The following is a 24042-nucleotide window of genomic DNA, read 5'->3' as shown; positions in this document are numbered from 1 at the left end:
AGGGTGGGGTGGGGTGGGGTGGGGTGGGGTGGGGGCGGGGCGGGGCGGGGGGGGGGGGGGGGGGGCAGGAAGAAACATAAATGACATGTTCAATATCCCTGCCACCATTGGCTATGATGTGGTTCAGAGGAATAGCAAAATTCTGCATGACCCACAGAAGTGTGGGAATATCAATGCTGTCGAGGAACTCCTAAATGGCTGTTTTCAGCTCCGCAATGGTTTTGTGGTTATTGCTGTGCACTGTGTCTTTGATATAGTCTCACAAAAAGGACATGTATGTGATCAGATCTGAATAAAATGGAAGCCAATCGAGGCCCATGCCAGTGACTTTTGGGTACCCCAGAGCCAGAATCCGGTTCCCAAAGTGCTCCTGCAGGACATCAAACAATCTCCTGCTTCGGTAGGGTCAAGTTCTGTCTTGAATGAACCACATCTTGTCGAAATTGTGGATAGTTTGGATAATGGTGATGAAACCATCTCCCAAAACCTTTACATACCATTCGACAGTCACCATGCCATTGAGGAATATTGCACCTATTATTCTGTGACCGGACTTTGCACAACACAGAGTCACCTGTTGAGGGTGAAGACATGTCTTGAACACGAAATGTGGATTCTCAGTCCCGCAAATGAGCCAATTTTGCTTATTGATGATCCCATCCAAATGGGCTTTGTCACTAAACCATACACATAAATGTATACTAATTCTGCGGCCAACCATGCAGTTTGAAAGTCCTAACGCAAATCGTTCAGAAGTTATGATGATTTTATTTAATATCTTTCAATAATTGTCATCTTTAAGTAACAGTGACCACAAAAGCTTGTAACCTATATAGACCACCTCCATAAGATGCCTGAACAATGACAGGTGCCTTACATTCCAAATTTTCAACAAAATTCTTTACATAGCACTAAAGCACTCAGTGTACATGATACTGATGTAAGAATGTAATCTACATGTACTTTTTGTTTTTCATTTTCTTTAAAGGATACAAAAATGTTAGTTGATTTAGTTACCCTTGAAAAGGCTACATGACTTAAGACAAGATTCATTAAATACAATCCTGCACTTTGAAGCATTTGCACCTGCCAACTAGTTTATAGTGATCGCAAAATGCAGTTTTAATAGCCAACTGCCTTCTTGTCAATTGGAAAGGCATGCTTGGAGCAGAGGGTGTTAAGTTTATCCACAGTATTACAATAGTTTTCCTTGTTTTAATCAACTGAGCATGAATTGTAAAGAGGGGGCTTGTGCAAAACTTCTGCACTTTTATAGCTGTAAATAATGACAGTATTTGAAATAAGTTAGTGAGATATGGGTAGTTGGTGACAATGGCAAATATGTTCATCATTCCAGAAAGTATATTTGTTTAAAAAAGTCAGCTTGTACTATGAGCAGGGATAATGGTCATAGTTATTATCTATGACAAAACTGTATACAAATTATCCAGTTAATAAGTATTTCAAAACAAATAAAATGGTATTTGCTACAAGATAATATGAAAAGGGAATCTCTTATTCATGACTGATAAGTTAGTTTTGTAAAACATAAGTATGAAGCTGGGCACTTTCTTCCATAACAATTTTCCATAAATAGCACGTTTTAGCATAAATCAGTACGCAATGTCAGAAGCCAGTTAAAAAACATTTCTAATGATATCTCATTCATTCCTTTACAATTAGGATAGAGACTTGATTACATGTATTGTGTGTGTGTGTGTGTGTGTGTGTGTGTGTATATGTGTGTGTGTGTGTGTGTGTGTGTGTGTGTGTTTAAACTAATAGAGTATTCTGCAACAAATATATTAAGGCACCTATCAGTTCCCTTGAGAGCGTCATAGGAGGGAACTAGAGAGTACAGATTACCCCCATTCATGACGTGGACAATAAAACATATCTCCATAGATGGTGTGTTATAACTGACATTCAGCTATTGCAAAAGTTTAGAAGACGTTCTCTGTTGAGAAATAGCTGCAGAGTAGTTAGTTTTTATCTAAAAGTCAAGAAAACATTACTAAATGTTGCTCACAATTCATTTTCAACACAAATTAAATTCTGTGTTTACTTATGGAGTTCATGTTCCTAGGCTGAAGGGAATCCTTCATAATTATATGGCAATAAAAATTATATTTGATGTAAACTCCAGCCACACACATATAACCTGATCCAAGTTCTGTGACAGGTAGAGATGCATATCGAGTTCAATGTGTTTGCCTTAATGACATGCTTGCAATAAAATCATAAATTTGAATTACAATACAGCGACAGTATATAACAATTTTTGCACATGAAGTTTGAAAGAGAACACAATCTGCAGACTTGTACACTAGGTCTAATACATCACACTGCACTGGACAGAGTCCGTCTCCGTAGAGTAGCGGTAGCGTTACCAACTACCATGCAAGGGGGCCTGGGTTTGATTCCTGGACTGGGTATTCTGTGTCCTTCATTATCATTTTCATCATAATTGACACGCAAGTCGCCGCAATTGGCGTCAACTAAAAAGACTTGCAAATACGGTGGACTAACCTTGAAAGGAAATATCCCGGCCAATAAATGCCATACGATCATTTCATTTCACTGGACAGCTAAAGAATCTAATTTATTCTCACTAATAAACAACTCGGCACATAAGGAAATTAGTATAAATCACGGATATATTTGTCGTTACTCAGAAGAAACACTCTTCAGCCAAAATGAATAATCATGCAAAGAAATTCTACTTACAGATGAGAGCAGACCCCAGCACAAAGGAAATTCTCTCTCTCTGCTAACAAGAAGAGATCCCCAGGGGAGTGGTCAATTTTTTGAAACTGCCTGCATGGTATTGTATGTTAGAGTCCCAGGCATCATACTCTGCAGCCATTCTCTCGTGCATCCTTGTTTGCTAGCACTCAACAATTTTCTAGCAATCAACAAAAAGAAATTTTGTAATCGCTTTGGATTCACAACAGCTTTAAACCATGCAACAATTACAAAATTGGTATCTGTGCTGAAAGTTGTGGTTGTAATTCCATCAGATGTACTAATCCTCTCCCATGTCATTTTAATTGTTATTTCAACTTTTTTTATTTGCAGTTATTTTTTATTCCTTTTATTCTTTTTTCATTTGCAAATCTCTGCCTATGTGATTTGAATTATTTTCACATATTTGCTTTGATTCATTTTCTGCTTTTGCTTCATTTTATGTGTTTGTCTATGTTACAGCAACCATTATTCCTTTCACTCATTTCCCTTGAATTTCATTTATTTATGAAAACTCTTTTCATTTAAATATATATCTGCATTATTTTGCCCATGGTGTGAATAGAATTTGTTTTAAATATTTGTATGATGATAACCGTCTGAAAAGATAGACATCAAGCAATGAAAAATAAATTTCTAACATTACTGCAAGGCAAATGTAAATAGATTATTTAGTCTTCTTTTTTAAACAGTAGACTGGTGTTTCCATAAATTTAAATATTATGATAGACACATAAAAATAATTAAAATCACATGGACAAAGATTCCAAATGAAAAAAAAAAAGAATAAGGCAAAGTAAAAAAATGAGGGTAAACAAAACATTTATTTGATGATTAAAATGGTGCAGCAAAGGATTAGAAGTGCAAAATATTATTCAGGGCTTTAAAAAAGTATTCTATATTTTGAGAGGTGGTGATATGGATCAAAACAAGACAAAAATACTTAGTAAACGTGGGCTCTAAAACATATATCTTAAGAGCTATGAGCACCTCTTTTCCTCCACCTCCACTACTGTGAAACATCTTTCTTTTACCACACAAGTGCTCACAACTCTTAAGGTATGTATTTTCCCATGTTTACTGAACCTTTTTGCTTTGTTTTGGCCCATACTACCACCTCTCACAATACAGAATACTTTTTTTAACTCTTTGGATTAAAACCAATTGACTGAATAAAAATAAAAAGTCACAGTCATAAAAAAAGGAGATTTCAGCCAAGAGGGTTGAAACTAACAAATTTCAACACACAAACCAAATAAATTAACTACTATATTATGGTGCCATTTTGTTATTGTTATTTTTAAGGCTGCTATGAACCATAATGAATTATGAAATTAAAGAACCATAATGAATTATGAAATTATGTTTTGGGATTATTTGTAAAAGAGGACCCACCAGAGTGAACAGCTGCAGAGCATGATGCCAGGGACCGTAGCCTACACCGCCCGACAGGTGGCTTCAACATGGCGATGTAACCACTGCAGACCTCTCCTTGTAAGTACAATTTTTTTAGCTTTATTTGATGAAACTCAAAATAACAAGCAGGGAATTTTAACGGTGTCTTTTTATAAATTTTCCCACAAATAGAACAGGATCAATAAATGAGATGCTAAATATTTTTAAACACGAGAATAAAGAGCCTGGCATTTGTGCCAAAAAGTTCAAATGATCATTACATTAAACGAAACAGTGAATCTGACTTAAGTAAAAGTAACTATAAACACAACCAGAAAAAAAATCCAAGTAATGAAGATGTTATGAATCTAACATTAGAATTGTACCTAATAATTATTGAGTTCATGCCTCACGTACCGAAATTTAGATTTGTCATAAAAACATGCCAAGCCTTCTGTTATCTTGGTTCCTTTAACTTTGAAAGTTCCATTGTATCTGGTTGAAAGAAGCGGAAGCAAATGATCTTGATACACACTTTTGTCAACTTCCTGCAGACACATGATGTCAACATTGTAACCTTAAAAACCAAGCATGTAATTAACAATAAAAATTAACAAAGCACATTAAGAAAGTATATAAATGACCCTGACTATAATATGTTGAGACACAAAACATTAAAAACTTGTTTCTAAGTTATGGATTCAAAACAAAGAGTTTCTGAAGTTCTTAACGTGGTTACAGAGAAGGTAAATGCTTAACTATGCCAATGCTAAAATTAGGTTAATGGCAACCTAGAATCAGTAGAAAATCACGACTTATGTGGGGATAATCAGATTTTCTATTAGTCTCTTTGCTGTAATTCATATATCTTTTTGCCTCTCTTCACTTACTACTTTTGCACTTTTTTATTTCCTTGTATGTTCTCTGGTAGCAGGTGAATATTATGTACTTGAGTCAGTGTTAGTTGATCCCTGAGAGCTTCACTAGGCTCAGCATGACAGCTTCATGGATTTGCCTCTGCCAATAATGTAAAGCAATTTTGTAAATATCTCTACAGCAATGCCTCAATGTTGTCACAGTTATTTAGAAGGCTACTATTTTTGCCTGCAGCCGTTAGCCCTTTGCAGGTGATGAAAGCGGGCAACAGTTCTGTGAGCTGTCAGGGATCAACTTGTGATGACTCAACTATGGCTCTCCCACTTCTGGTTAGTCTTGCATCTTTCAGCAAATAGGTTTCACAGACCTTCCTAGACATTTTTGTGGGATTACAGTTTAATTCCTACTGAAACAGTTTCCAAATATGTGTAGTTATGATGAAGTAATGACTGTAGGGTAGATGAAAATATAACTCCCATTCCTTAAATGAATTCAATCAACTGGAGATATTAGTAAATTTATACTGAGAGAGTAGCTATGGGAAATGGATAGCAAGACCACTGGAACACTAGAGGAGGAGTTAGAAAATAGGTGTAAATGGAAGGGCAACTCCATTAATAGATCAGAACATCACAAAAATATGTCACAGATAGGCACAACAGAAAGCCTGTCAGTAAATGAACATTTCGCCAACAAGGCTTTCATCATAGATTGACCCCCCCCCCCCACCACACACACACGCACGCGCGCACACACGTGCACATGCAGTCTCTGGCTCCTGAGGCCACACTGCAAGCAGCAGGAGCGGCAGCACATGATGGGAGATGCAACTGGGTGAAGGAGATAAGGAAGAGGCTGGGGCAGGGAGGGGGAGAGATGCAGGTTAGGGGAGGGGGACAGTAAAGTGCTGCTTGTGGGTGCATACAGGGATGAGGAGGAGAGGGGATATGGAATTCATGTGCAGTCAGAAGGTTAGACGGAGAGCGGAGGACTGTTAGTGGAAAAGGGGAGAGGTAAAAAGATTGTGGGTGCATTGATAGAATAGAGGACTGTGTAGTGCTGGAATGGGAACAGCTGTCTGTCCACATGAATGGCCACCGCAAACAGTGACCAAGAAACAGCTGGATCACCCCATTGCTGAGCATGTTGCCCAACACAATGTTCTGCTGTTCAATGACTGCTTCACAGCCAGTGCCATATGAATCCTTCCCATCAATGCCAGCATTTCTGAACTGCGCACGTCGCAACTCTCCCTGAAACATATCCTATGTTCCCGTAACCCTCCAGGCTTCAATCTTTGTTAATCTTTGTCCTTACCCTCTAGCCCCTTCCCTGTTCCCATTCTGGCACAATACAGTCTTCTATTCTGCCAACACATCCACAGAAGTTTTACCTCTCTCCTTTTCCGCTAACCCTTTCTTGACCTTCATCAACCTCCTGACTGCACGTAGCTGCCCAACCTTTATCTCCATTTCATCCCTGCATGTTCCCACAAGCAGCACTTTACTGCCCATCCCTATCCTGCTATCCCTCCTCCTTCTCCCTGCCCCAGCTACCTCCTCCTTACCTTTACCAACCGGCTGGGTCTCCCATCATGCACTACTGTTCCTGCCACTTGCAGTGTAGCCTCAGCAGCCAGAGACTTCGGTCTCGAGCGCATGTGTGCGTGTGTTTTTTCTATCTCCAACGAAGGCCTTGATGGCTGAAAGCTCATTTCCTGACAGTCTTTTTGTTGTGCATATCTGTGACTCAGCGTGAGTGTGAACTTCTAAGGGACCAAACTGCTGAGGTCATCGGTCTATCTGCAACTCAGCATCTCTGCTATATGGTGAGTAGCAAATATCCTTTCCAGAATATTGTTACATTCCATCCTGGGATTTTCCATTGTTGAATTTTTACCACTTCTTCATTTGTAAAAATATTTAATTTGGTATCTAGATGCTGCAAGAAGAAATTTGTGTTGCTAGTTATGTTATACATATAACCAAATTTATAAAAATTTATAAGTAACTGCACCCAATTTCTTTAGGAGCTTAGTATGTTTCTTTTGTTACATTTCAATATAGTCTGAGGCCAAAATATGAGCAAATGTGCAGGACAGGAGAAGAGGCTGGGGCAGGGAGGAGGGGGGGATGAGAGGGTCGGGATGGGAAAGAGGGGAGGTTAGGCAACTGGGAAGGAGGGCGGGAAGGATGGAAAAGGTCAGAAGTAGAGAAGGGGAAAAAGATTGTGAGTGCCTTGGTGGAATAGAAGATTGTGTATGGCTGGAGTGGGAGCAGGGAAGGTGATAGGTGTGTGAAGGACAGGGACTAAGGCAGGTTGAGGCCAGGGGGGTTATGGGAATTGACGATATACTGCAGGGAGAGAACTCCCATCTGTGCACAGCCTTATATTCCACCAATGCACTCACAGTCTTTTTACCCCTCTTCTACTTCTGTCCTATTCCCCCTCGCCTCCCAACCTCCCAATTACACCTAGCTGCCCCATCATGTCCACACCACATCACTGTCTGCTCCCACAAGCAGCACTTTACTGTCCTCCACTGCTAATGGCTTACTATGACATGAATCCCGCATTAATAAAGGAAAATTTTGTCTGCTATCAGTGGAAACTAATAGCACCAACTGCCAGTTTTCTTCCCTTTCAGAAAATGGAAAAAGTTTTCCTTTTCTTTTGGGATTGGGCATGATACTTTAAGGAGTAACATTTTATTTTTCTTTTGTCTTTGTTCTGTGGCACCATTAGACACTCAAATACTTTAGCTACAATGTACATCCTATTCTTTAATTTCATTGAATATTTGAGTAAAAATGCATTCAATGGAGAGCAACCACTCATGATGCTTGTTCAATTTCAGAGTCGTCAAATTAGCAAACTGCTGATATGCATTACACAACTTCTTCAGGCATAATGAAACCAGTAAGAAGCAGGCAAAAACAAATAAAGCTCAGAATTACAGTGTTTCAGTGCCGCCTTCACCATTTTGCTCATTTGACACCAAAGTAAAAGAATGGTTGGAACACAAGACGGAGCTCGAGTAGTGCTTCTCTGCATACAGCATTCATGTTGGACCTCACTGTTCATTTCTCTTATCTTGCATTGGAGTAAAAATCTTTAGACTGTACAGAAAATTTCTTCCTTAAGCAGAGTCACAAACTATGACCTTTGCTGATCTATTGAATAAATTAAATGAATATTATTGATCTCAGATATACATGACTGCTGCTCACTACAAATTTTTCAGAAAACATAGACAACCAAACTAGTCCTATCATGAGTTGATAGTAAAACTTAAAGGTGTGGCTACAAATTTCAAATTTAATTGTATTTGTGGAGCATTATTTCAGGAAAAAAGTGCTTCATGATGCCATTGTCCAAAATATAACAGACAACAGAATGAGAGCAGAAATCTTAATGCATTGCAATCATTGTCTGCGTGAAATCTTACAAGTGACTGAAGCTCAATAAGGAGATTTCGTGAAGTTAGATTTTCACACTGTGTGCGCCAAGTGTTCTCCATTGATCTGCAACTTGCAAAGAGTTCATGCTGCTCAACACCATAAGCATAAAGAATTCTCAGTGTCGCTGGGCCAGCACATCAGCTTTCGCATGCCAAAGTTATGTGCTTAATGCTTCATAATGCACAACTGCAACCATCACATTTTCCACCAAGCACAATGCTGATGTCATAAAATCAGACACACTCTGCAAGTGTGCTTATTGGAGAACCATACAGTGAATTCACTTCCATGTAGACCTCAACTGGAGAAAATGTAAATAAATATGATTTCACAGTCTGAATTCAACTCAATCTAACAAGCACAAAAATCACACAAAGCTCATCTCTGAATGTGTCTCGCAAAACTTCAGTATCAAATAGCCAAATCAACTCTCCCCAAACAGACTAAAACCAAACTGTGTACTCAACCAAGATGCAAAGGGTAACCATCTCTCAGGAAAGAGCACCAACACCCAAATTCAAAGGAATCATCTCAAACTGATCATTACTGTACAAACTTCCAATCAAAATGTGAAATTTCAGCTACACACAGGTGCTTTAGTTGCTTTGTATAATCAGCAAATATTTATACATTTAAGATACCCAAACCTTCAGCAATAAAATCTGAATCTCACAACTTTTAAAGGTGACATAATCTGTGTTTTCAGGATGCATAAACTACAAACGAAACACAAAAATACGATCAATGTAATGACATTCTCTGTAGCTCAGTCATATCTGGAATGGTCACATTTGATTCATTCGGTCTGGGAATTTAAGGTAATGTACATGCACTCAGTTACTAGACGTCATATGAGCATTAAAAAATTATGTGATGAATATCATTTGCTCAATGGCATGCTAGGTTATGGGCAGGATTTCCGATCCCCTATTACACTTAAAGATAATGTCAAACCTAAATTTGAAAAGAAGCAGCAACTGAACTGAAAGGATTGGAATAAATCTGAATCCTGCAACCCATTTCATCAAGCCAATGAGCATCTCCTCCGATAATCACTGGGAAAACAAGTGAGAAAATTAGGATCTCTGCAGATTTCAAAGCCACTGTAAATGGTCAAACACTGATAGTCTCATTCCCACTACCACATACTGAAGAAAAGATTTAGCAGACGCTTACCTGCAACATCCTCTTAATGATGAAACAAGGAAATTCATGGTAATTAATACACATGAAGGCTCACATCAGTGTCAATGCCTTCCCCTTTGAAAGTACCTCATCTCTTTCTCTGTTCCAACATTTATTTGAACAAGTGATGACAAAGATTCTGTTATGCTCTAATTATTTGGACAATATAATAGTGTCCAGAAAGGCACCAGAAGAACACCTCAGTGATTTATAATGCCTTTTTTAGGTTTTAAGAGATGCAGGATCGAAATGAAATCTGCCAAAATGCTCATTAACACAGAAATTGAATATCTGGGACATACTGATGCTCAGGGTGCATATCCCATTACCAAACATTTCAAGGCTGTCTGAAAATTACCTTCTCCTAACAATGTCCAGGAACTGCAAGCAGTTCTTGCACAGATTAATCGTTATGTAAGCTTTATCCTGGATCACCTCAAATGTAAAAATGTTCCTTTAAAACTTACTTCAGAATCTGAATAATCACTTCAGAAATTACAGGGTGCTTTGAAGTTTCCTAGCAGATTAAAACTGTGTGCCAAACCATGACTCAAACTCTGAACCTTTGCCTTTCACACCAACTGCTGTAGCAAATGAGTTACCCAAGCATGACTCACAACCCAGCCTCAGAGTTTTGCTTCCACCACTATCTCAACTACTAGCTTCCAAACTTCATAGAAGTTCTCCTGGAAAACTTGCGGGACTAGAACTCCTGGAAGAACAGGTATATTCTAAAGGATGTTTTGTATAGCCAAAGTTATCCAATACATTTCAATCCAAGCAAAGCAGTAGCATTGGAAGTCATTGCTACTTCATATGGAATTAATGCAGCTTTATCACACAAGATTGGGAATATCGAGTATGCCATTGCATTAAAGTCATAAATTTTGAACAAGGCTAAATTACAGCACAAAAAGAAGTGTTGGCAATCATTTATGAAGTTACAAAGGGTCATTAGAATCTGCATGGCAGAAGACTTTTTCCTCGTGACTGATCACAAATGTTTAACTGTATTTTTCCATTCGGCAACCAGATCAAATGGTTCAAAAGCTACAACATTGGTCACTACTTCTTCCTAATTAAATACACTCCTGGAAATTGAAATAAGAACACCGTGAATTCATTGTCCCAGGAAGGGGAAACTTTATTGACACATTCCTGGGGTCAGATACATCACATGATCACACTGACAGAACCACAGGCACATAGACACAGGCAACAGAGCATGCACAATGTCGGCACTAGTACATCTACATCTACATCTACACTGATACTCCGCAAGCCACCCAACGGTGTGTGGCGGAGGGCACTTTACGTGCCACTGTCATTACCTCCCTTTCCTGTTCCAGTCGCGTATGGTTCGCGGGAAGAACGACTGTCTGAAAGCCTCCGTGCGCGCTCTAATCTCTCTAATTTTACATTCGTGATCTCCTCGGGAGGTATAAGTAGGGGGAAGCAATATATTCGATACCTCATCCAGAAACGCACCCTCTCGAAACCTGGCGAGCAAGCTACACCGCGAAGCAGAGCGCCTCTCTTGCAGAGTCTGCCACTTGAGTTTATTAAACATCTCCGTAACGCTATCACGGTTACCAAATAACCCGGTGACGAAACGCGCCGCTCTTCTTTGGATCTTCTCTATCTCCTCCGTCAACCCGACCTGGTACGGATCCCACACTGATGAGCAATACTCAAGTATAGGTCGAACGAGTGTTTTGTAAGCCACCTCCTTTGTTGATGGACTACATTTTCTAAGCACTCTCCCAATGAATCTCAACCTGGTACCCGCCTTACCAACAATTAATTTTATATGATCATTCCACTTCAAATCGTTCCGTACGCACACTCCCAGATATTTTACAGAAGTAACTGCTACCAGTGTTTGTCCCGCTATCATATAATCATACAATAAAGGATCCTTCTTTCTATGTATTCGCAATACATTACATTTGTCAATGTTAAGGGTCAGTTGCCACTCCCTGCACCAAGTGCCTATCCGCTGCAGATCTTCCTGTATTTCGCTACAATTTTCTAATGCAGCAACTTCTCTGTATACTACAGCATCATCCGCGAAAAGCCGCATGGAACTTCCGACACTATCTACTAGGTCATTTATATATATTGTGAAAAGCAATGGTCCCATAACACTCCCCTGTGGCACGCCAGAGGTTACTTTAACGTCTGTAGACGTTACAGTGTATATCCACCTTTCGCAGCAATGCAGGCTGCTATTCTCCCATGGAGACGATCGTAGAGATGCTGGATGTAGTCCTGTGGAACGGCTTGCCATGCCATTTCCACCTGGCGCCTCAGTTGGACCAGCGTTCGTGCTGGACGTGCAGACCGCGTGAGACGACGCTTCATCCAGTCCCAAACATGCTAAATGGGGGACAGATCCGGAGATCTTGCTGGCCAGGGTAGTTGACTTACACCTTCTAGAGCACGTTGGGTGGCACGGGATACATGCGGACGTGCATTGTCCTGTTGGAACAGCAAGTTCCCTTGCCGGCCTAGGAATGGTAGAACGATGGATTCGATGACGGTTTGGATGTACCGTGCACTATTCAGTGTCCCCTCGACGATCACCAGTGGTGTACGGCCAGTGTAGGAGATCGCTCCCCACACCATGATGCCGGGTGTTGGCCCTGTGTGCCTCGGTCGTATGCAGTCCTGATTGTGGCGCTCACCTGCACGGCGCCAAACATGCATACAACCATCATTGGCACCAAGGCAGAAGCGACTCTCATCGCTGAAGACGACACGTCTCCATTCCTCCCTCCATTCACGCCTGTCGCGACACCACTGGAGGCGGGCTGCACGATGTTGGGGCGTGAGCGGAAGACGGCCTAACGGTGTGCGGGACCGTAGCCCAGCTTCATGGAGACTGTTGCGAATGGTCCTCGCCGATACCCCAGGAGCAACAGTGTCCCTAATTTGCTGGGAAGTGGCGGTGCGGTCCCCTACGGCACTGCGTAGGATCCTACGGTCTTGGCGTGCATCCGTGCGTCGCTGCGGTCCAGTCCCAGGTCGACGGGCACGTGCACCTTCCCCCGACCACTGGCGATAACATCGATGTACTGTGGAGACCTCACGCCCCACGTGTTGAGCAATTCGGCGGTACGTCCACCCGGCCTCCCGCATGCCCACTATACGCCCTCGCTCAAAGTCCGTCAACTGCACATACGGTTCACGTCCATGCTGTCGCGGCATGCTACCAGTGTTAAAGACTGCGATGGAGCTCCGTATGCCACGGCAAACTGGCTGACACTGACGGCGGTGGTGCACAAATGCTGCGCAGCTAGCGCCATTCGACGGCCAACACCGCGGTTCCTGGTGTGTCCGCTGTGCCGTGCGTGTGATCATTGCTTGTACAGCCCTCTCGCAGTGTCCGGAGCAAGTATGGTGGGTCTGACACACCGGTGTCAATGTGTTCTTTTTTCCATTTCCAGGAGTGTATGATATTATTTACCGGCCCACTTCAAAGCAAGCAAACACATATACTCATTCTTGCTTTCTATTCGGCAATAATCTGGAATTCAATGCATCAGAAGTACCTTGTTTTCAAATATATCAGTCTGAATCAGAAGCCCTACAAGCTTTTCTCACTGATCATTGGTGAATCACTAAAGCTACAGAAAATGATCTATCATTACATTTTGCTCAAAAATTACATTCAGTTGGATTGGCCTCATAATATGAATTATATCTTGGAAAGAATGGGTTGATGATATTGTGGACAATGAAATAGTTTTTATATTTAAAAAAAATGATGTAAATCTGTTACATATAATGGATGAATAAACTAGTGTAATAATTCCTGAAGCATTACAATGTAATATTTTATATGTCTTACACAGAGGACAGCTTGGGTATGGTCAAAACAAAATATCTAGCACACCAACATTGCAATTGGCACAGAATGGACAAACAAATCAAATTGATGATTTCAGACTACCACACTTACATGGAAAAACGGATACCATTTCAACGACAATTTTTCAGTTGGACACAATCTGGTGGTTCTGGTCAAAACATTCATATCGATTGTGCTGGTCTCTTCTGGAACACACAATTCATAATCATTGTCATTTTTGGTAAATATCCTTGTCATCCCCATGATTTCAACAACCAGTGCTGGCACTATCAGAGCACTCACTTTTGTTTTCTGTCTAAGTTTTGCTTCAAGTCACTATTTCACACAGTGGTCTTCAGCTATTGACCATGGAGTTTGACTGACTGTCAATAAAATGGAATTCAGCCTATCAGAATGGCTCCATTCTCTTCTTAGTCAAATTGCAAAGCAGAGCACTTTGTATGCACTTTTAAGTGTCAGAGGACAAAACTCCATGCTCTGCACACAAGAGAAAATGCTTTATTATTATATGTCAGTACTTATTGCACAATGCCAATCAGAGAGAAATCCCTCGCAGAATTGTTGCATGGTCATCATCATCTAACTTTAATGCATTTACTGCATCACTGGAGCACTACTTCAGAGGTAAGTTTCACAACGGTATCTCACAAAATGACAAAGTCTTCTACTGAGTGTTCAACAAGCCACATAACTGGAAGCCAGGAATTGTCATTCAGATGATTGGTTGAGCAAACTCTACAATTCTGGGCATAACAGAACGTAGCAACAACACCAAAACCAACTTCAATTTTATGAATATGTTAACCATGCCATAGATTTTAATTTTTCAGAGCTGTTGCTAGAAAATCAGTCTGCTGCCTGTGCACAGCCATTGCCAATGCCACAGGTCCAATCACACAAGTTACCCAAAGATGCAAAGTCCATAGAACACAATCCCTGCTACCCACCCCACTGTGCTGCAGCTTTCTACACAGCAATTGTCTTAGCCACCAAGGCAGCATCCATCTCTGCTATCAGGTAAACCCTTTTTATAGATATCAAGTCATCATCACCATCAGTGCCTTCTTTATCAGCACTAATGCTTCCATCTCCCATAACTGTGGATGTGCATAATATTCCCGGTTTTTCAGCAGATGTTTCCAGAAATTCGCAAGATGAATGTTCAGCCACATGTTAGATGATGCCATCTGCCATAGTCACTCATCCACTGTCATCACTTTCACTACAGCACAGTCATCCACATCAACACATCAGCAGTGTTTACACTGACTACACATGACTCTGCTTGTGTGCTACTCTGGAGTCAGGCCTATATGGCAACTCCAGCTGGCAGTCAGATATCACCTTGCTCACTGTGGAACCTCCATCACTTGTTGCAAGACTGCTGAATGGCACTACATCTGGAGATAGAGGTTGCTGCTGATGGCCCTGCCCTCAACACAGCAACAGAACAAGCAATATTCATCTGCACCTCTTTGTAAGCTGGAAGAAGACATGACAAATCTCCGAAGACTGCTATCAATGCCTGTGCCACAATCATCAGTTAATATAACTGACTAGTCAGCGTACCAAGCACAGTATGCAATTAGATACACAACTGCAAAAGCAAAAGAGGAAGTTTTGTAATTTCAATTACTTGCCTTTGAAGCCTAGCTACATGTAAATACTATAAATGAAAGTGTGTGAACTTAACCCATGCAACTTTACATCTCTGTGTTTGTAGTATAACAGTCTACCTTAAATATATATGCACAGACATAAAAAACCTTTCACACCTAGTTAGACTAGCAACTAGTACTCCAAACAGCAGATTGATTTCATATGGAAAGAAAAAAAAAAATTAAATTTTAGTCTGTTGTACGAAGTTGGTTGGTTGATGTGGGGAGATGGGACCGAACAAAGAGGTCATCAGTCCCAGTCGATTAGTGAAGGATGGGGAAGTAAGTCAGCCATTCCCCTTCAAAGGAACCATCCTGGCATTTTCCTGAAGTGATTTCGGGAAATCACAGAAAACCTAAATCAGGATGGCTGGACAAGGCTTTGAATTGCAATCCTCCCGAATGCAAGTCCAGTTTGTTACCACTACACCACCTCACTTGGTTTACAAGATATAAAGTTGGTAGTAAACTGCAGAGAAAATGTCCTAGAACTGATACAGATCCCAGCACCATATGTGAATCCTTCAACAACATTTCAGTAAATTATAATAAATGAGTGACCGCTCACCACTAAGTACAACACCTAGTATGATAGGTTTTAAACGGTGTGAAAAACTTAACGTCCCTAAAAATTTATACACTTACTGGAATGGGAAGAGGTTCACACTAAAGTAATAATGGTCTGTAATCGTGCTACACAACCCTCTTATTCAGTCAGTCTCTTGATGAGGGTTGATTTCCAGCTTCATAAAAAGGTTAAACAAGATGAAATGGAGAACTATAATTCTATGTCATTGTTGCCAATTTTCTCACTAGTATTTGGATGAGCTATGTGTGATTAGAAAGAAAATTATGATTCATATCACAGCATTGTTCTACACTGTCAACATGCATTTACAGGAGGCTGCAGCACATCCCATGCAACAGGATAAATGAACTGGACACAAAAGTCAGTACTGTCTTGGATGCAAATCAAAGATGTTGTGGCTTCACATAGCTTCACTGTAGACTATGAGCTGCTTCTCCACAAAATTACTAAGTGGGGATTTTAAAATAAAGTCTCTTTATTGCATGTATTCGTCTTTAGCAAACAGAAAGCAAAGAATACTTGTACATGACAGTGGCAATAAATCCCTTTCTGGCTGGTGTAACATAACTGACCAAGAGTAATAACGAAGTTCAAAGGATTGCATTTCAATACAAATTTATTAAACATTGAAATTTTTTGTTCATAATGTAAACAAGTTTTAGTTACTAGTTTCCGATATGAGAAGGGACATTCAATTTTGCATAAATTAATGAAGATTTAAGATGGGAGTCACTACTGTTGTACACAAGTGGAATGTTAATTTAGTTTTAATAAAAACTTAAATACTATAATAACAATTATTCAAAAAATTAATAATGCAGAATTTAAACTGGAACACTGTAATTTATGAAACTATTTCATGTTGTGTCTTTTTATTTCAGGAAGTTAACATGTGAGAACTGCCAAAGGTTTCAGCATAAAAAGAAAGAATGCCAGAGAGAGAGAGAGAGAGAGAGAGAGAGAGAGAGGGAGGGAGGGAGGGAGGGAGGAAGAATGAAACCAGAACATCTGTAGTGATCAAACATGGACAGTAGTGAACATCATTCTTGAAATCATAAATATAAGTACCCTTTGTAAAAGTACCTTTTCCTTCTCAAATTACTAATATTTGTGGAACTCCTCAGTTGAGGGAAACACAGCTTTTGTTAAAACTTTAATTTTTCGTCTTCATTGACAGCAAGAAAGCTACACTGGAAAAGCACAAAATTAGGATTCCACAAGTTTCAATATTAGGATCATGACTATTTTTGTGTTATATAAAAAAGCTGTCTGAGAAGGAGACAGAGATGGTGCATAAAATGTTTGCAGCTTTACTCTGAATTCCCACACCACTGAGACTATGAGGATTCAAGACCTATAATAGGTATTGATTCCGAATAGTCTTATTCTCACTGGTGCAGAAATACAGAGTAAAGTTGTGAGCATTTAGTGATGAATGTATGTGTTTATGGATAGGAATGTAGATAGTGTGACATGTGGAAATTTGGGTCAGTTTGGGAGGTGTGTATGGATAGCCTAAGTTGTCAATGCGACTACTCACAATAAGCAGGAAATCTGGGTTCGAATCCCGGTCTGACAAAAATTTTCACGTCACCAATAAGCAATACATCTAGACCTATAGACCTAACAAAGCTGAAACCAATTTACTGAATTCAGTGGATTTATTTTAAATTCATTTAATATATGGCACTGCAGAAGGATGTTCAAAATTCAGTATTAAGCAGATACTTCGAGAACTGAGGATATGGAACAAAAATAATTTGAAACTCAACTTTGCAAAAACAGAATTGTTCATTTGACCACAAAACAATCTGTGCAATATAGAAATGAAATAACCTTTATGAGCAAAAATCTGGATACTGCAAGCAGTGACAAAATGTTTATGAGTAATCAAATACACAGCATACTGGCACAATTGAACATTCTCATTTATGTCATAGACATCTCAAATGAATCGCTGATTTACTTATAAAAAATTATATTATGCATATTTTGATTCCCTCTTTAGGTATAGAATAATATTATGGTGGTCTGAGAAGCATGATATTTACAAGTAAAATCTGGAAGCAGAAATTTGACCAAAATCTAAAAGATACTGAATCAGACCTGAAAAACTACCTCAAAAGCAAATGCTATTATAGTGTAGAATACTTCTTAAGCATTAACCATGCAAAATTTTGTCTGTAAGTACCTGTAAATATCCACAAATTTACTTGTGGTTTTTTTTATGTTGTCTTACACGTCATTTATATCACACTCTTTGATTGTGTGCTGTACATAATGTGACACTAAAAAGTGGAGCTGACCTGACTAACCTAAAATCAAATGCAATTCAAAAGTGGTATAGGACTGTCATGCTCTATATCATTTCTTGATCGTTCAATAAACCAGAGTTAGATTCTTTTTTGTTCCAAGTGATTTGTTCATTCTTAAGTCCATTTCACATTTGGTTCCTTTTGAAAGAAGGCTTTAAGGACCAAAATCATGTTATTCTAATGGCATTTTTGGATCATACCTGAAATTTCCCACTGAGGAGATATTCTTAAGATTTTGTTCTATCTACACACCAACATTGCCTGTTATTAATTTGTAGTATGATTTGCAGAGATTTGTCAGTTTTTGTAACTCTTCACAGATTATAAAAAGAAGAAGGGAAGTATGAAGACATACAGCAAAGGTAATATAGAGAAAGGTAGCTTTTTTATAGATCTCTTTCAGAACAGATGTTCAACACATGGAGACCAGAAGAAAAATTACATTCCCTTGGGGTCTAAAATTATTAGGCATGTTGTTGTTGTCTTCAGTCCAAAGACTGGTTTGATGCATCTCTGCATGCTACCCTATCTTGTGCAAGTGTCTTCATCTCTCAGTAACTACTGCAGCCTACATCCGTCTGAATCTGCTTAGTGTATTCATCTCTTGGCCTCCCTCTATGATTTTTACTCTCCACACTTCCCTCCAATACTAAATTGGTGATCCCTTGATTCTTCAGAACGTGCCCTACCAACCAATCCCGTATTCTTGTCAAGTTATGCTGCAAATTCCTCTTCTCCCCAATTCTATTCAGTATTATTGGGCATACAGTGTCTTAAAACTGATGCCATATTTACTCATAAGTGACATTTAATCTATCTTAAAACAAAAGAATCATAAAAATGCTGCTGAGATGAAGAGTAACTGAAATTCGTGAAATTAACAGACACAGTAAAGCTGATAAGAGTATACACAGAAAGGTATGTGTACATACACTATCAGATCAAAAGTATCCGGACACTCCCATGCAATGTGGAACTGACCATTAGATCTCAAGAGAGACAGAGCTACCAATACAAAAAGAAGTGCGGAGTATTGTGTTGTCAGTAGAGAAGCCGTAAAGTATCCAGACACTCCCATGTAATGTGGAACTGACCATTAGATCTCATGAGAGACAGAGCTACCAATAGAAAAAGAAGTGCAGAGTATTGTGTTGTCAGTAGAGAAGCCGTATCAGCAGAATTGGTCAGTCAGGAAAGTGCAGTGACTTTGAATGTGGACCTGACATTGGATGTCAACTGAATAACAAATTCATTAGGGACATCTCAACACTTCTAAAGCTACCTAAGTGATATGTTTATGAAATAGAAGTGTGAAGAAACAACTACTGCAAAGCCACAACTAGGCAGACTTCATGTACTGATGGACAGGGGCCATTGAGCATTGCACAGAGTTAGCTGAAGAAATCACTCTTAAGTCTTTAAGTGCTAACCAGCAGTCCACCTGGCACAATCACTATGCGTCACGACTTGAAAATGAAATACAGTATATCTTTGACTATCTGATAGAAGGATTTTGGTTTGGCAAATGCTGGAGAACGTTACCAGCCTTCACGAGTAGTATCAAAAGTTCATGGTACGGGGGCATTTTTGCTCATTAAGGAGTGTTCCCTCATTGTGCTTAAGAAAATTGTAAATGTGGAATCTAATTTTGTCCATTATAAATGGTCTTTGTGAGAGCCTGTGACTGAAAACACAGTGTTTGTTTATAAATAAGTTTTCTGCTGCCAATCACAATTTTCTTTTTTTATCTTTTTCACAAAATACATTCAGACACCTCATTGAGTGTGTCTCCAGCAGAGTTCAAACTGTTATAAAGTGAGGGGTGGACACACCCCATGTTAAAGTCCACTAATGTGTGTTCAGGTACTTTTGATTAGATAGGGTATTTTATCACTACATATATTTTACCTCTGTTGATTACATACCTATAATTTCCTTTTGTAATAACTGTTTCCTGTAGTTTATGTTCAGAGCATGAGGAGGACAATATGGAAATCGTTCTTTACGAAGCTTAGGTGTACCAGCACAGAAGTCAGCCAGTATGTTATAGGTCATTATTCTGAAACTGTTAAGAACTTGACTACAGAATTTGCAAATAACACAGACATAAAAATATACTAAGTAATAACCACATGGCGGAAAGGTAAATGCATGATATTATGCCACAAAATCTTACAAAATAAATAGCATATTAGTAGCAAATATTACAACATTTTAACAAACTCTTACAGAAAATAAAAAGCAGGCAACAAACTACAATAGCACTGAGTAATGTTTATTATCAGTTACTTGGAGCTTTGTACTGACATTATCTGGTGATGATAAACATTTTCATTAGTAGAATGGCTTGTTTAGTGCCTGTGCGTCAAGGAAATTTCTTTAATTTTATTTTTAAATTTTATTAGCATCTGATCTTCATACCATTCAGCCAACACCATATTATGCTGGTAGCCAATCTCATGTTTCTACTTCCACAACATGCAGCTGTTAATAGCTATAGCTGTAGACTATTCTTTTCTTAAAATGCCAATTCATTTTGTAATTTACTTTTTTTTTTTAATGGTGCACAGATAGTGGTTATAGTAGTGTGAAATTGATGTTTCTATTACCTCAGTCTGTTGTATAAAGCTATTTGTCGATTCCATACTGCTCACACAAAACTATTTTGTCATTAAAATCCTCTTCTTATGTTGTGATGTATGAACAAGTTGGGAAGTCTGTAAAGTCTATCCTGCTGAGATGACTAGGGAAGTTTCTATGATGGAAATACATTCTTATCAGTGATGTCTATCAAACGTTCAATACGATATTACAGTACTGGCAGCTTGTCTGCCAACATGTTTATTCTCAATCTTGTTTCCATGTGCTTTGAAATCCAAACTAAGTAAGTGCCCAATGTGCATTGTGTCATTTGTGAGATGGCCTGCACACTCATTTAATTGCAGGCTTTGGTGCGTGGAATCCAGTGAATGCTGCAGCCTATCCACCTTCTGCATTATTGTCCCTCTATGTTAACAGGGTGTTGATATCTAATAATACACTTAATGAATCTGATGTGATCAAAATCTTTTTCAGTCCACTGTTCTGACAAACTCTAGCTTGAAACTTCCTGCAAGATTACAACTGTGTGCCGGACTGAGACTCGAACTCGAGATTTTTGGAAGATGAGGTACTGCCGGTAGAAGAGCTGCGAGGATAGGTCATGAGTCTTGCTTGGGTAACTCAGTTGGTAGAGCCCTTGCCCATGAAAAGTAAAGGTCCCAAGTTCAAGTTCTCGATCCGGCACACAGTTTTAATCTACCAGGAAGTTTTACATCAGCACACACTCTGCCGCAGAGTGTAAATTTCATACTGGAAACTCTAGCTTGTGCAATGGCCGCTGCCTCTGCGGTATACAATAAGTTGTTCTGGAACAGTGTTTATGATCCTTCTGCTTGGAGATGATGATAAAAGAAAGTGGTATCCACACAGGGTCGATCAGTTATTTTCGACTACTAAGTAAATATTTAATCACATCTGACCACTGAATTTGCACAGTTGTCTTAGATAAATAGTAAATATTTAACATTTCTCTTTTGAGGAGCAGGAGGATGTTGCCCTTACTGAGTAGTGGGAAATAAGGAATTCTGAAATTCTAGTTAGTCCGGTGAACTGACTAGTAAATAAGCATTCCTGTGAAGTAATTGTTACTAAAGGAAGGAAATGATACACTTACTCCATTAATGAGTTTTTTTAGTAGGACTGATTGATTAGCATGTTATTAAAAATATCAAATAATGGAAGTGTTATGTAAAATCTGACTTTCTTACATCTTCAATCCAATAATGTGATTAATGTAAATGCGTTGTAAATTGATTTTCTGTTTTATGGTGCATGCCAACAAACAGTCTAATAAGAATTATCACCTCAGTGCAATGTGCATTTGCATGTTTGTAATAAGTCTCTAAAATGAAAATATGTTTCAGATTTTTTTACTTATTTCACATTCTTGAGAACCATTTAACTTAGGATCTGTCAAAACGACATTAGAATCTCATGTTTTGAATAAAAATGTAATGTGTTTTCTTGTTTTATGGCATGTTCTATGTCTTTAACAATCTCCTTACTATGGACCTACTTCTTAAGTAATAGAACCCAGTACGTTGTCCTCGATGGTGAGTGTTTATCAGAGGTGAGGGTATCATCTGGAGTGCCCCAGGGAAGTGTGGTAGGGCCACTGTTGTTTTCTATCTACATAAATGATCTTTTGGATAGGGTAGATAGCAATGTGCGGCTGTTTGCTGATGATGCTGTGGTGTATGGGAAGGTGTCGTCATTGAGTGACTGTAAGAGGATACAAGATGACTTGGACAGGATTTGTGATTGGTGTAAAGAATGGCAGCTAACTCTAAATATAGATAAATGTAAATTAATGAAGATGAAAAGGAAAAAGAATCCTGTAATGTTTGAATACTCCATTAGTAGTGTAGCGCTTGAGACAGTCACGTCGATTAAATATTTGGGCGTAACATTGCAGAGCAATATGAAGTGGGACAAGCATGTAATGGCAGTTGTGGGGAAGGCGGATAGTCGTCTTTGGTTCATTGGTAGAATTTTGGGAAGATGTGGTTCATCTGTAAAGGAGACCCCTTATAAAACACTAATACGACCCATTCTTGAGTACTGCTCGAGTGTTTGGGATCCCTATCAGGTCGGATTGAGGGAGGACATAGAAGCAATTCAGAGGCGGGCTGCTAGATTTGTTACTGGTAGGTTTGTTCATCACGCAAGTGTTATGGAAATGCTTCAGGAACTTGGGTGGGAGTCTCTAGAGGAAAGGAGGCATTCTTTTCGTGAATCATTACTGAGGAAATTTAGAAGCAGCATTTGAGGCTGACTGCAGTACAATTTCACTGCCGCCAACTTACATTTCGCGGAAAGACCACAAAGATAAGATAAGAGATATTAGGCCTCTTACAGAGGCATATAGGCAGTCATTTTTCCCTCATTCTGTTTGGGATTGGAACAGGGAGAGAAGATGCTAGTTGTGGTACAAGGTACCCTCCGCCACGCACCATATGGTGTATTGCAGAGTATGTATGTAGATGTAGAACAAGAAGTATATGCAATGTAATTTAAACTTAAGTAGCTCCTGTAGCTTATTTAATTTCTGTACACATGAGGGGTCTCCAAGTATTAGATTTTCTGCAACATAAATTTATATGCCAGGAACTGGTGTCAAATAACAAGAGGCATGTCTGCTACTTCAAAGACCACAACCCAATAGAGTTTTTGCACAAGCAACATAGCCATAAAATGCCAGTTGTGTTTCAAAGATTAGGCCCACAATCACACAGTTGAGGCTTCTGACCATATTATAACATACTGGTTACAATCATCCATTACTTCAGAGGTCTGTCACTATGGCATCACCGCTTTCCCACATGGTGCTGTGGGTTCAATCAGCAGGCACAGGAGACAGGAATCTGTCAAAGGTAAGTGCAGCTACAGTGAGGTACATGGATTTCAGGAAAACTTTTTCACTATTACATCAAGCTAGAGCTTATACAGATGTTCGCCCTCATCTGGTGGCTGCAGTGTGGTGTTGAGCCAGGGTGCCTTTGCATCTGGTGCAGTGGAGGTTACTGTGCCTGAAGGTAGTCTACTACTAAGGCAGTGCACTGACAAAGTGCAGTGGTGGTGACAGCTGGCATGTAAGTAGCAACTGTGAGGCAGGGGCGCAATGGTTAGCACAGCCTGTGGCAAGCTGCCAATTGCTTTCTGTGTTCACTGGATTCCATGGGCAGTCTGGTGATGTCAAACCTTGATCCCCAAGGAGCACAGCCAACAGCTGCCTAGCGGAGACTGTCTGATCGGACACATAGTTCTGCTGCACTCTGGCACTGAATCTGTCACTGCCCAGTGGTCACTGTGCCTGCCTTTTTGTAGCACCCCTGCGCCAAGT

At 39.5% G+C, this 24042-nt stretch overlaps 1 protein-coding gene across 6 annotated transcripts in view; it reads right to left on the bottom strand.

The window, feature by feature from the left end:
• Positions 1-24042, bottom strand: part of LOC126483954 (2',5'-phosphodiesterase 12-like) — a 171292-nt gene that overhangs the window by 107800 nt on the left and 39450 nt on the right. For 5 of the 6 annotated variants that reach the window (XR_007587794.1, XM_050107244.1, XM_050107243.1 and 2 more), the window contains exons 2-3: positions 20024-20163; positions 4558-4717 (exon numbers count right to left, since the gene is read on the bottom strand). Coding sequence is in view for 5 of the 6 variants with exons in the window: in XM_050107244.1 (XP_049963201.1) it covers positions 4558-4717; positions 20024-20163 (300 nt within the window). In the remaining variant the exon portion in view is untranslated. The remainder of the gene's footprint in view (positions 1-4557; positions 4718-20023; positions 20164-24042) is intronic. The other variant, XM_050107247.1, reaches the window with a different exon arrangement.

This window comes from Schistocerca serialis, chromosome 6 (genome assembly GCF_023864345.2).
Source record: "Schistocerca serialis cubense isolate TAMUIC-IGC-003099 chromosome 6, iqSchSeri2.2, whole genome shotgun sequence".
Lineage (NCBI taxonomy): Eukaryota > Metazoa > Arthropoda > Insecta > Orthoptera > Acrididae > Schistocerca > Schistocerca serialis.
Note: the sequence above shows the minus strand (reverse complement) of the source record. Positions and strands in the feature narration are given on the sequence as shown.